Raw genomic sequence first — 13,538 nt, 5'->3', positions numbered from 1 at the left:
CGTGACTACTATAGCCAACCCACAGAACCTGTTGTATCACAGTGAATTGTGATGGTATGCTTCTTTCATGCTTCTTTTGAAGGCTGTAGCTTTTTTTATTTTTCTATTTTTTTTTTAAGACAGTCTAGCAACTATAATGCCAAACCACCCACACTAGGAGACAACATATGGCAGCTCCCGTGAATTAGCATGCAGCTAAGTAACACATCACCTGGTGTTTTCACAAAGGCTCCAGCCCTGGTAGCTGGGTGTGGAGGCTCTGGCCACACGTCCACCTCCCGCAGGGCACTAAGCACAGCCTTGCAGGCTGTTACGAGTTATGTTTTAAGGCTGTTTTTGGCTTTACAAAAAGTCTCTGATTTGCTATTGTAAAAAGATGTAGGCAAGATAATGCCTGGTTTGTACTTACATGCATGCATAAGGTATACGTGCAGTCTGAGATTTACAGGTGTGCGTCTGGACCTGTCTGCTCCCCCCTCCTTCCTTCTGCAGGAATCACCTGCCTACAAATAACCTGTCCATACTGCTTTACACGACTGCAAACAGTTCTGCTTCAAACTTGATGGACCAAATAGCATTCCCAGGAAAGCAGAGCGGCTCGGAGCCTCAGACCTGTGTTCCCTGCTGCAGGGCTGCATGTGCAGTACACAGCTGAGTGGAACAGACAGGATGCAGGGAAGGAGAGCGTGAGACCTGTTCTCTGTCTCACAGTTACTTGTATACAAGACTGGATTAATTTCCAGAGTGCTGAGGTGACTTTATGAATCCTAGAAGCTGTTTTGTCTGTTCAACTTGTGAATAAAAGAGACGGGAGAGAAATTCCTGCTGTAAACAATAGCAAAATGTCAGGAGCAAGACATTGTGGGGAAAAAAAATCCTATATTGTTTTGTCAATAAATTATTCTTTCTCCTACATAGATCACAGAAATGGGACCTTACCCTGGAAACAGCAATATTTGATACCCCAGGCAGCTTATTCTCAGCTCACACTTCACTGAATACTGATCGATTATCCGCGGCTTAACCAAGCCTTCTCATTTCCTGCCTGCCATTACTGCGCTCAATCAAGCCGACGTGCTTTGTGGCCTGCCTTGTGCACAGAGATAAGCCATCAAGGCATGTTTCTATTAGAAAAGCTCTTGTAGATGGAATAGTCATTAGGTAACACTCAGGGGTTTAAAGGTTGCGGGGCTTTGTGTTGGTTCAGGTTAAGAGGGCAGGAACGGAGCGGGGCTGCCGTCTGGGGTCCCCGTGTTTGGGGGATGGAGGAGCGTGTTGCCGTGCTTAGTGCTCCTATTCAGCATTTGTTTCTTGCAGCATGCTGGTGGCTCTCCCTTTTTGACATTTCTCCTGTGCTTGCAAGAAGTAATTGAGATAGTTGTTAATGTGCATGCATCTAAATTAAATAATCAAGCTGCAAAAATAACATTCATCTGTAGTAATGACCTTTGTATTTTCAAGCTGAATTTCCTTGGCTTACAAACAGCTGTTCAGGTTTCTTATTATTTAATTAGAAAGCAGCCTAGAAGAAGATATCCTGATAATGTGGCATTACACAGGCTGAGGCAAAGTGGGAAGGAAAGGGACCCTAGCTGTATTTCTGCAGCTCCTCATTGCCCAGCATTCTCACCTCTGTTCCCTCGCTCTCTCTGCCCAGGGGATCTGGCACCACTGCTCCCCATTCCCCACCACGCACCCTCCTCCTGAAAATTCATAAATGTCAGAATTGAGTAAGTGTTGAAATACTTGTATAGCAGGAGCAGAAATGCAGGCAGTGATTCAGCAGGGACAGCTGCATGGGTCGATAAGTGGAGGAAGTCAAATTACACTGGGATTGGAGCAGGCCAGTGCTGCGTCTTGAGGCGTAACTGGAGCTGTTTGCATGGAGGAAAATAGTTTTCTGGGAGGGCAAACACTGTCCCAGAGGGAGTGAGTTAATCTGCAGTGTTAAAAATGCATTAAATTGTTCATTTCAGCTGGTTTTGAGTGGGGGTTCTATGAGAGCTTCTTTGCTACAATGCATGAGACATTTATTTTGATCAGTGAAGCTGCTGTTAAAATATTTAACATCTATTACAATAACATGAAGACCCTTGGTAGCTTAGAATCCTGTTTTGTTTTTTTTTTCCTATGTTAAAAAATGGTTGTTGAAAACACGTTTGAAGGGAAAGATGTTCTTTTCCGTGTTTCCATTTTGCTGTTGGTTTCTTTGAAATAGCTCCTGCTCACCGGCCCCAGCGCGCCCATCTGTCAGCTCCAGCATTTGGTGTATTGCTTCCAAAGCTAGTTGTGATTGAGCATGGTAGCTAAATAGGGCAAGTAATGAAGGATGCTGTTCAAATCCCTCTGAGAGAATCTGCAGGACATCTGCGACCATTTGCACGCTTTGGTTTCTCATAACACCAGGGAGAGGACATGAAATCTCTTCAGATGTGAACTGCAGTGTGTCAGAGCTCTGTTTTGAAGTGTTTTATAAGAAAACTGGCACCTTGGAGGTGTTGCAAATGCTGTGGAAATCCGTACGTGTGTGGTTTTAAAGGGGACCTGCAAGATTTTGTTCCACTCCACGCCCTTAAAGGAGGCCTTGATTTGTAAATGGTTGAGCAGATGTTTGTGCACAGGGATACCTTAATCCATTTACAGATTTGCCTTGATCTTGTTGGATGTCCAGAACTGCTTCATACTTAAAACAGAAAAAGGGAGGTGGGAGGGAAGGGAAAAAGGCCAAAAGCAGCAGCAATAGAACCCCAGGTGAGTTAGAATCATAGAATCAACGTTCTTGTGGAGAACTGCAGCAGTGGGCACTATTTTCATTCAGGTTGGAGTTCTGTAGCACCAGGAATCTATTTTGGGCTGAAAGAGACACCAGAAAGCTTTGCTGTTTGTGGTTTCTGCTATTCCGGATTTGACGTGCAGCTATCTGCAGTCTCGGTAATGGCATTAATAACACCAACAGTCACACTCGATGAGTGAGGGCCCGCCTGCTCTTTTCTGTGCACGTCCTTGTGAAGTAACCAGCCTGACACCTCAGGGCAGCACCCACAGACCTCTGTGTGCTGAGGGAGGCTCAGGTTGTGGGTTTAAGAAGGCAAAACAATGCTTGTTGGCTAGGAGAGAACCCAACAAAATTGAATTTTGTAGTCTTCCTTCATCATGGTTGCATATGCACAGGTGTTTGGGGCTTCTCTGCAGTGCTTCCCAGTGCCTGCTGTTGAAAGGCAGTGGGCTGCAGTGGGGTGAATGGAAGCTTGGGGTCCTCCTGCTCAGTGTAAGCTGTCCCTGCCTACCCTGCTCTGTTCAGCCTCGGTGTGCAGCACCATTTCTGCCTTCCAGACTTTGCCTGTTTGATTTCTTCCGTGCATTAGGCAAGTTTTTTTTTTTTATCTTTGCCTACAAATGTGCTGTTAAACACCCAGCAGTAAGTTTGGGTTTCCTCAGTGCATCGCGTGTGATCCGGAGCATTTTTGTGCACAACAGCACATGTGCTGGAGTAATGCACTTTTGTCTGGCACAATGCTGCCACTAGCAGTTCTTGTGTGGCATTACACGTGCTTTTATGAAAGGCTTCGAGGAATGTGGACGTAGTGGAAAGATTTTTTGTGGTGTTTATTGAGCGTAATTGGTGGAAATATTGCACTAACAAGGCTGATGTGGACAGGAGCGACAGTAGGAGCTTTCTGGCCCAGTAACCTATTAGCAAACCATTAAATGGAGAGCCAGGGGTGAGAACAGGGTGATGCAGAGAGCTGTGGCTCAGGGCCCAGTGGTGGTGCAGCTGCCTCCTTTCCTTTGGGGATGCTCCTTTCCCTTTAGGCCTTCCTCCGACTCATTGGGTGTTTGGGATTAGCAGGAAGAAGTGACTACCAAGGGCATCAGAGATGAACTGAAGCAAACTGTCGTAACTGGATTTAAACATTCCTTTGAAGTGGTACTTAGGCTTGGTTCCTCCTAAGAACAATGAAGTAATAACTGGTTGCTCAAAAGCAGAAGGTGCTCCTGGGGAAGATACGGTTTTATGTAAGTTTTGCTGTTGGCTGTCTGGTACCACTTGTGTTACAGGGTGTCGGAGCCTGTAATTATTGGGGTTGAAGTACAGCATCCTGTTTCCTGTTCGTTGGTGTCTGAGAGTGTAATAAGGAACTTTTACGATGGTGTCTGAAACAGTCTGTCCTCAGTGTCTGTTGGTTGCAGCTGTAAAGTATGGTGTCATTGAATTGTGCTGGTGATGGTGTTCTGTGTCGGGCTGTATGGCTGGTTGGTAGGAACAAGCTGACTGGGATCGTGCTGTGTGAGGCCACAAGTTCCAGCCTTTTTCCTGATCCCTTTCTTTTCTTTTTAGTTTTTGTGAATGTATCCATTGTATTTCTGGTCTGATACAGAGATACAGCTGTGTGAGAATGGAGTAGGTTCCTGTCTTCTGAAATTCAGTCTATCATTAGCACGTTGCCCTTGTCTCCTGGCCATAGAAATCTACTTTCCTCCCTTTTGAGCCTCACCTCAGACTTTCTTCAGTGAAAAAAGAAATGTTGTACTTTGGAAGACTGTCTCAGATGCAGCCTGATTTCCTTTTTAGTAATGCCTTTAGACCTTCTTTTTCAGAGTAAACGGGACCATCTCCTTATGAATGTCAAATGGTACTATCGCCAGTCTGAAGTCCCAGATTCAGTCTATCAGCATTTGGTTCAGGACAGACACAATGAGAATGGTAAGTTAGGCTCTCTAGAGTAAGGCCTTTATTTGTTCTCTGAATTTTAGCAGTCTGAAAAGCAGTGATGCTTTTGCATATGGATGTGAAGCAAGGACTGTTGATGAGGACAAGGCATTGGGTGATGGCATTTACTTGCCTTGTTTGTTCCGACCAATGTAAGTCTTGTAACCACAGCTATAATCGGATGTGTTTCACGTATACTTGAATTGTTTGGTCCTATGCTAAAGTCCTAGAGAATAGAAAACAAAAATAGCATTGGAACCTTTGTAGCACCTTAGCTGAATTTCTTCCTTTTCTCTCTGCAAAAACAATTGTGTTCTTTGGTTTAATAGCAGCAGGGGAGGAAACTTAAGTACATATTCCAGCGTCATTTATCTCTTGCCTCTAGGGGAGACATAACATTTCTACTGTAATTGGTGAATTTCCTTGAGGCAACAGTTAAGGTTCTGAAGATACTCTTAGGTGAATAGTGATGACAAAATTGATGCTTAAAATGTGCAACACAGCATCTTCTTGCTACATGACAATGTAAAACTGAGCATATCTTCTCCTTTCTGGAGGCATTAAGGATATTTGGCCTGTGCTTTAAGCAAAAGCTGCACAAACCTAACTCGCTAATTTCTTTAAAACTTTATACATGGGGATTATAAACACGTTGTCAAAAAGTGAACATAACTTCCCTTCAGCAGTTCAGATACAGCAGGGAAATTGGCTTGCAAAAATGGGTACCACATTATTTCCCTACCTTGCAGGCTATGTAGAGCAATTTGAGTGTTTGCCATCATAACACCGAGAGTTCTGTCTGAGACGCATCCTCTGACCTTGAGCTGTGAGAAACACCTGCAAGATGGTAAAGGTGGATGCTTTCAGTTTGTAGCTGATGTGTTGAGGTTTCTTGTTTTTGCTTTCTGGCAGACTCTGGACGAGAGCTTGTTATTACAGACCCAGTTATCAAGAACCGAGAGCTCTTCATTTCAGACTACGTCGACACTTACCACGCTGCTGCCCTCAGGTAAGCTGCAGAGGATGTGGTGCAGCATCTCTGAGCTGGATGAGAAAAACCTTACTGAGAGAGAGGAGCCTTTCCTGGTTTGGTTGGGGATCATTAGCATACTGCTCAGCTTTCTCCTCGTCTCCTGCAGTAATTAACTTGTGTTATCTGTTCTCGTTCAAGAAGGAGCTGTAATTCTACAATCTCATTTTAATCCCAGTTAATCAATGTTGCTCAGAAGATATTGTTTCCCATCATTGCAAATTTAGATTATTGCCAGCTCCTGCAGAAATACTACCCTTCCCTCCTCCGTGTTTGATTTCACCATTAACAATAGCTTCTCTTTGGAAAGTGACTGTTAGCATGCAGCCCTGATAAATTGCATTAAAGACTTTTGCTCTGAGGCGCTTGTCATTGTCGAAGCTCAGCTGAGAGCTCCATTAAAAGCTGGCTGCACAGACAGGAGGTAATGGGCTCCTGCATTGTTCCCTGCACGCTCTCCTTCCCACGGGGTTGCTGCCCTCTTTGCCCACTGAGAGCTGAACTGAAGTTGCTGACCTTTGGCTGAGCAGAGGGATGCACCATTACTTAATGTTTCCAAATAGGAATCATGAGGCATTAATTTTAGCAGATTTTCAACGTGCCAAACATGCATGGATATTGTCAGAATGCAAATTGAATAATCTCTCTGATAATAATGCTCAGATGGTGTTTCACCAGGACCATCTGGAGACATTTTCTTTGTTCAGAGTCACTTTGCTGAAGCTGCTAAAAGACAAACTTGCAGAAAATTCTGTTGCAAGGGTGGGAAGAAATATTTGATTTGTATATTAGAAGATGTTTGATAAACTTGAAACATTCCAGTGATGTGCTGTAATCCCATCTGATGCCACAGCACAGCCCTTGTGTTGCAGAATGCAGCCATCCTGTGTTAAGTCAGTGGGCTTGGAAAGGAGTTGCAGGAGGTGGGCTGGCCTGAAGGAACCAGCCTTGGGAACCTGATTGTCACTGAACTACAGAGAGAGTGAGCTGTGTATGGGGAATTTTCATGGGGATATTCTAGCTTCAGTTCTATGTTCCTGCTGTTTTCTTGCTTAAAGAAAAAGATGGAGTGTTTGTATACCAGGGAAACTTGGAAAATAACCTCTTCTTCTTCCTTTCTGAAAAAAGTGAAGGATGCTCTTCTGCATTTTCCATTCTTTTGTTAATTTTACATGGCTTGTAGATGGCATCATGTACCTCTGCAGGATAAAGATTTACTTCTCTTGATTTTATTTAGCAAATTGTAATTAATGCTTGTAAGTAAGTTTTGGTGTACAAAGCACATGAGGGTAATTGCACCCGGGGCTCTTACAGTTGGAGAGCAAACAGCAGCAGAGTGCATTGGGATGCCTGGAAGTGAGGTTAAGTTGAAATTCTAGTTTATTTTCTATGAAATGAGATTATTTCTGTGCTCTCTGCAAACAAATGGGTCACACAATGAGTTGATGACAAACTAGGAAATAAAACCAGTGACTGTAACTTCCAATCTTCTGCTCTAACCAGCAGAAAGAGCTAGAGGATGCTCGTGGATCCCCTCCAGTAATGTGTAGTGCTACTTGTCTGAAGTACTGTGTCTTGCTTTCCTGAATGTAGATAATACAAGCTTATTTGGCCAGCAGTTATTATTGACTGTCAGGTAAATTATTGGAAGGAAACTTAAACTTTACCTTTCATGTGAAATACCAAAAGGAATATCCCTTACTAGGAGCAAACTGGGGAACTAGATTCAGACATGAGGGATAAAATAAATGCTAGTGAGCAAGTTTGTTTTTCAGTGTTTCTCTGTGGGAGATCTCCACCCTGCTAACATTCCACTGCAGCATGGCTTGGCACATGCAGCATTCACTGCTACTTTGCCCTTTGCCAGAAAGGTAATTGGCTGAGAATTATAGGCCATCACAGGGACAGTGGTGTGCAGCCCCAGCTCTCAGGATAGCCATGTGGATTCTGTCCTGCTCACCTTGCTGGTCCTCCTGGTGTTTTTCCCTCACTTTCAGTACTTGAGGTTGTGTGGGAGAGTTTGTTATGAAGCAGTTTGCTGTTCTTGCTGTTCTGTGGTTTGTTTTCTGTACTTGAAAGGATCAAACCAATTTTGAAGTTGGCTGAAAATGTTCTGAACTGGAAGCTTGTATGGCTTTCTGAATAAAAGGCCAACTTCCCAAGCCATGTGGGCAGTAGAACTTTAGAAGCTTCCTTAAAGACTTAATTGTAAGAAGAAAAAAGCTATAGCAGGACTGCATAAACCTTAAAGAGAAGGCATTTTCATGATTGTGTTGCAAGGGCAGGCACTGTTTGTTTCTCTACCAGGTGGAGGTGGGACTCTTCAGGAGCCTGTTGGCTGAATGGGAGTTAATGAGTGTTTGTGCTATGTAGTCTGACATGCTGTGTCTTCCATTGCCACCACGGGAGGAAACTGCATGGGTCTTGTTAAAACAGGCTTGTATGTGGATTTTGCATATGAGAACTGTGACTCATGCACAGATTACCATGGTGTTTAATTAAAAGAACTTATTTACAACAGAACTCTAATACCATCTTCCCTCTTTCTTTCAGGGGAAAGTGTAACATCTCCCATTTCTCTGACATTTTTGCTGCTAGAGAGTTTAAAGCGAGAGTGGATTCATTTTTCTACATACTGGGCTATAATCCAGAGACGAGGTAAGAGAAGTGACTTTTCAAGGCAACCTTTACCACAGATTTGAACCTGCAGGAACAGGAAACCTTTCAAAGGGGAGAAAAGCTGAAATCAAACAGGATGCTGATAGGAAAGTGGGGTAGAGGGAATGTGAAGGAGAAACTGCCTGTTCCTGCTATGTTTTTTTTATACAAGTAGAATTTAATATATATATAAAATTTTATATGTATGTGTGTGTATATATATAAATAGTGCCTGATAAATGCTTAAGTACCCAATTTAGATCTGTGGATTTATTTTTAGAGGGTGCAAGCAGTAGCAGGAATTGTTAGGTGTCTTGTTGAGTAAGTGCACATTGTGGAAAATGCTCGTAAGATACGTATGCATCTTCTAGTAAGCAGTGCTGGAGCTTTCACTTCTAAGAAATCATACAGAGAGTTTTTAAATGTGGAAGATGTGCATTCATATGTAATTGCCCCTATGGGATTCCTTACCAGTAGCTACTTGATGCTTTGCTGGCCTTGAGTGTAGTTGAGATAGAGAGGAACTTTTCTAGCAATTAAAGCTTCTATGAAGGAGGTGTGTTCAGCACACTCTTCTGGTCCTTGCAGTCTTGCTGGGTGTTGTCTGAGCTGCCTTTATCAGCTAGGTTCACACCTTCCTTATTCTCGAGTCCAGATGCTTAGGTCATTTTCATCTGCTTAGTTCTGCAACTCAGAGCAACCTTACAAGCCCGGTCCTAAAGAGTTTGCTAGCTAGGGGCATTTTCTGAGTGCTTGCCTGTAAGATCGATGGAGATTGGTGAAGGCCTGTGCTGGCTGAATGCTGTATAGTTTCAACACAGGGATCTATTTCTCGGGATGTTGTCGAGAACAACAGTTACTTTAATTAGATAGGCATACAAGTAATAAATAAATGCATTGTTACATTATAGATGGACAATTTTTAATGGAATGTAAATCCTCTTGCTCCAAGGCATAGCCTACCACTAACTGCTTGCAGTTGTGAAGAAACTGTGTGTGTGTTATTACATAATTGCCTATTTCTGAGGTTTCCTGTACCTTACTCTGAAGTGTCTTAAGCTGTCGGTATGTCTGAGGCAGGATATTGGATTAAGTGTAATCCTTGAATTGATTCAGTCTATGTTGATAGCAAGTTTTGGCAGTATAGGTCTCTAGGAGGCAATCTTGCTAGTGTATGCTGCTGAGCTCCGGGGAGAAAAAAGCACATAGAGTCCATTAATATCTTGCAATATATTATGTTAAATTGCTTTTGTAATGCTGTTTGTGTGTTTTCTTGGAGAAGTCCAAAAAGGCCAAGTTTGTTGTGGTACATCTCTGATGCTCAGCGTCACGCTCGACCCCTGTTTTAACTTCCTCACTTTTCGGTGCATTTTGATTTTGAGGCAGAGAACAGTAAATGAACTATTTGTACTGGTGTTGGAGTTTGCTGTTTAATAATTGCAAAATGCCATTTGTGCTAGAACTGTCAGGCAATTCTAAACTCACTTTATGTGGAAATAGCTGTTAATTCTTCCAAGTATTTCTACGTAGAGAAAGTCTGAGATCAATGAAGTGACAAAGCATTGCACTTAGTGCCCAGCTGATTACTCAGGGCAGCCAGCTCTGTGTCTTCTCTTTGGTTGCAGCCATGCCTTATTAAGCTTGTTTTGGGCTCAGGATGTTCAGTTTAAGGCCTGAGTTTGGGCTGCTTTGGCCCATTGTTGAACTGTTTGCTACTGCATTACAACATGTGCTGCTACCTTCTTCTAGCTGTATTTGGCTTTTGGAGGTGGAAGTGTCCTACCACGACAACAAAACTTTGTCTTGAACTTGATCTGACTTTCTACTCTGGTGTTCATTGTCACATGGTAAACATGGAAGACTCTTTTTGTGCCTTGAAGCATGGATGTGTTACAGGCACAGCTCAGGATATGGCCATAAATCCCTCCCAGCTGGACTGTAGCAGTGTGGGACAGGGTGCATTCTTAGGCTAAGCTGCCTTGAGTTTGGATTGCATTACAAAGCTGTATTTCCCTTTGAGTGCTTTCAGTTTGTGTTCCACACAAGGTGCTGATGTTTCTGTCAGGCCTCTCGGTGTGTTGGGAATCCAGCTACTTCCAGTGCTTTGGTGTGCTCACAGATGTCCCAAGGCCTGCATGTGAAGGAAGCCCTGCGTGTGTGTGGGTAACTTTTCTTCACAGGCGATGGGAAGCTGGTTTTGTGCTGTGGATTTTGGTGAAAGCTTACACCCTTCAGTAATCCTCACGTCGGTTCAGTGGTTGAATATAAAAGTCAAAATGAGTGTTGACACCTTGAGCTGAGTGTTCATCGGCTTGCAGGCAGGTGTGAGCTGTGTTCAGGCTCTCCATTGTGGAATATCTCCTCTGAAGGGGCAGCCAGCTGGGAAAGAATGTTTTTTTTACACTCAGTCTTTAAAATAATTTGTTTGCTAGACAAGGGGGATATTAGAAAAGGGAGCTGAGTGAGAGGACCTATAAATCTGATTACTTCCATCCTTGTCTGCAAGGAGAATTCTATTAGAAGTCTGAATCAAGTTTTTGTTCCTTCTCCTGTCAATGGGAAACACGGCAAATGGAATACAAGTTTCAGGCCTAGGAACAGATAAGAAAAGTGTGTCTTAAGAAGCCAATATGCAGTTGTGTGCAAGTGGGATTTACTGAATGCCCTCCTTTAGAAAATAACTGAAGTTCAAGAAGAAATTTACACCTACAACCAAAATGTGAACAGACTAAAAAGGAGTAGGGAGCTCTTGTGTTTTCATTCCTTTGTCTGGTTACATTTTAGCAGTCAGAATATTCTGATTCTATGTGTATTGCGGTGCCTAGGGCAGTGAGAGAGGGTGAGATAGTCACCCCTATCCGTCCTTATGTCTCAAAGCACAGCCTTGAAATGAGTTCCCATTATGCCTACACTTAGTAGAACATTATGACAGTTTGTGTCGTGGTTTATTTAAACAAGACAATTTCTGCAGCATATATTAAGTGCAATTTAGAAAAAGAAAAGAGTTTAGCAATTTTAAATACCATCAAGAAGGTATATGAAATGAAGGTCTGTGTGTATGGTATGAAAGAGGGCAGGAAGCAGGAGGTGCTGAGCTCCTGTGCCCTGTGCTCACTGTGCCTGCTGGCTCACAGCACCCCGACTGATGGCCCGTGCTGCACGTTGGCTCCTTGTGTCTGTGAGGTTATCTCTGGATGAAATAATGGCAGACAACTTTTTCTCAAGTACATGTTGTCACCTCAAGCACAATAAAGCAGTCTAGAATGAGAAGAAAGGAATCCAGAAGTGCCTTTCAGCTTTTGTTGGAATGGAGGTTAGGTACTTCTGTGCTCCTAAATCTTCTGACTTAGAAGTGCTCTGCGGGTAGGGGCTGTGCAGAATATATGGGGTAGTTATGTTGTTCTTGTCAGTAGGTGGGGAAGTGTGCTCAGTCTGCCTGTGAGTTTGCTGCCTTTCTCCTTTTTGACAGAGCCTGCGTTTGAGCTCAGTCCATCTTTCCTGTATGCCAGGACACAGATCTTTGGGCAGATGAGTGAGCTCAGGGAGGGTCCAGCAGGTCCTGTAGGCGCATGGTAGCTGATGCTTGGTTTGCTTGGACTGGTTCTGCATCCCCAGAATGGGGCAGGGGCACAGGGTGGGCAGAGGGAAGCTTGGGATGGCAGCAGGGTGGGAAGACCCACAAGTGTATCCACCTGGGAGAGGAAATCTGTGATTGTTCGTGGCCTGGTTCCCTTTGCTCGGTCTGTGTTGTTTTGTTTCTCAAGTTTGTAATCACCAAACTTTTTGTCCCTTTGTAGTCTGGAAGTAAAACTCAAGCATCTGGTCTGAAGTGGAGGCAGGGATTCTCATGAGAACATTTTATGCCATAGGGGAGAGGGGTACGATTAATTTCTTGCACATACATAGCTAAGAAAGTTGCTCATAATCATTCTAATGAGCAGGAATGGAAGCATGCAGGAGGAAGTGTCAGCAGAGAGCCAGGCTGGGCAGCTCCTGGGGTCATGGCATGGCATGCAGTGCTGCTCCCAGGCTGTCACAGCTGCAGGGGCAGGGAGAGAGCAAAGGCAGAACGAAGAGAAATAAGGGCAGAACGAGGAGGAGAGAAGGGGAATCAATGTGCTGCTGCATTTACGCTGTGTGTCACGATGTGAAGCTTCTGTCGCTCATATCTCCAAAAGCCTTTAAGCTTTTTAACCACTGCTATTTTCAAAAGCCAATCACGAACTCGAAAATTTAAAAAAAGAAAGAAAAAGAAAGCCCTTGAGGCGCGTCTCGGGCTCAGCGCGTTGGCTGTCCCAGAGCCCCTGGCGAAGGCCCCACTTCCCTGCACACTGCACACTAGCTTGGCTGGCGGAGCTGCAGCCTTCTCCTGCTGTATGCACGGCACCAGCGGGCTGAGATTGATTGCGTGGGGAGCGGCGTGCGGCCGAGGGAGGGTCACAGCACATGCTCAGTGCCGGCAGTCCGAGGGCGAAGTTTCTGCGTTCTGCGTGCAGGCTTAGGTCATAGCACAAGCTCAGTGAAAGCTCGCTGAGGTCTCTCAGCCTGCATGTGCCTCCATTTTGAGTTGGTAGAGTGGAAAAGGCAGAGTTTGAGCTGTTAAGTAGGAGGTTCAGGAATACATCTAAACCCACCAGAGCCTGTCATAGTCATGGATGATCCATTCAGCCCCTGCAGGTAGGCTGCATCACTCTGGCCTCCCCTAAGCAATGCTGATTTTTGCTGTTATTTGTGACTTCTGCAATGTTTATGAAATCATGTCCTTCTTATTGCATGCTCCTCAGAAGCTTGTAATCCCACCAGCTTTGCTGCACAGCTCTGCATGAGGGCACGGAGCAGGGGATCTGCTGGCGCAGGGGTGCATGTAGCGAAATGCTGGAGCTGTCTGCGCTGACGTCTTTTTCCCCCCCCCCTCCTTCCATTTTCCTCCCCCCTCCCTCGGTGGTGCAGTTTGCATTTTGGCCGTGCTGTCTGCATGCCAGCCTCTTGGCATCTATGCTGGGAGCTGCCCAAAAGGAGATGCCCGGGGCCTGCAGCATTCCGGGGGGTGTCGGCCCTGCAGCCATCCTGCTGTTCCTCGGGGGATCAGAAATCCCAGTAGCACCGTGGTTCTGCTCGCCTGTCAGCCGCATGCAAATA

General features: G+C 44.6%; 1 protein-coding gene across 3 annotated transcripts in view; it reads left to right on the top strand.

Moving 5' to 3' along the window:
• The first annotated feature begins 4,560 nt into the window (after positions 1–4,560).
• Positions 4,561–13,538, top strand: part of LOC104914165 (arginine-glutamic acid dipeptide repeats protein-like) — a 45,949-nt gene continuing 36,971 nt past the window's right edge. For all 3 annotated transcript variants that reach the window (XM_019622472.2, XM_019622474.2, XM_019622476.2), the window contains exons 1-3: positions 4,561–4,705; positions 5,624–5,720; positions 8,295–8,399. In XM_019622472.2, coding sequence (XP_019478017.1) covers positions 4,576–4,705; positions 5,624–5,720; positions 8,295–8,399 — 332 coding nt within the window. In that variant the 5' untranslated portion in view covers positions 4,561–4,575. The remainder of the gene's footprint in view (positions 4,706–5,623; positions 5,721–8,294; positions 8,400–13,538) is intronic.

This window comes from Meleagris gallopavo, chromosome 23 (genome assembly GCF_000146605.3).
Source record: "Meleagris gallopavo isolate NT-WF06-2002-E0010 breed Aviagen turkey brand Nicholas breeding stock chromosome 23, Turkey_5.1, whole genome shotgun sequence".
In the NCBI taxonomy this organism is placed as follows: domain Eukaryota; kingdom Metazoa; phylum Chordata; class Aves; order Galliformes; family Phasianidae; genus Meleagris; species Meleagris gallopavo.
Note: the sequence above shows the minus strand (reverse complement) of the source record. Positions and strands in the feature narration are given on the sequence as shown.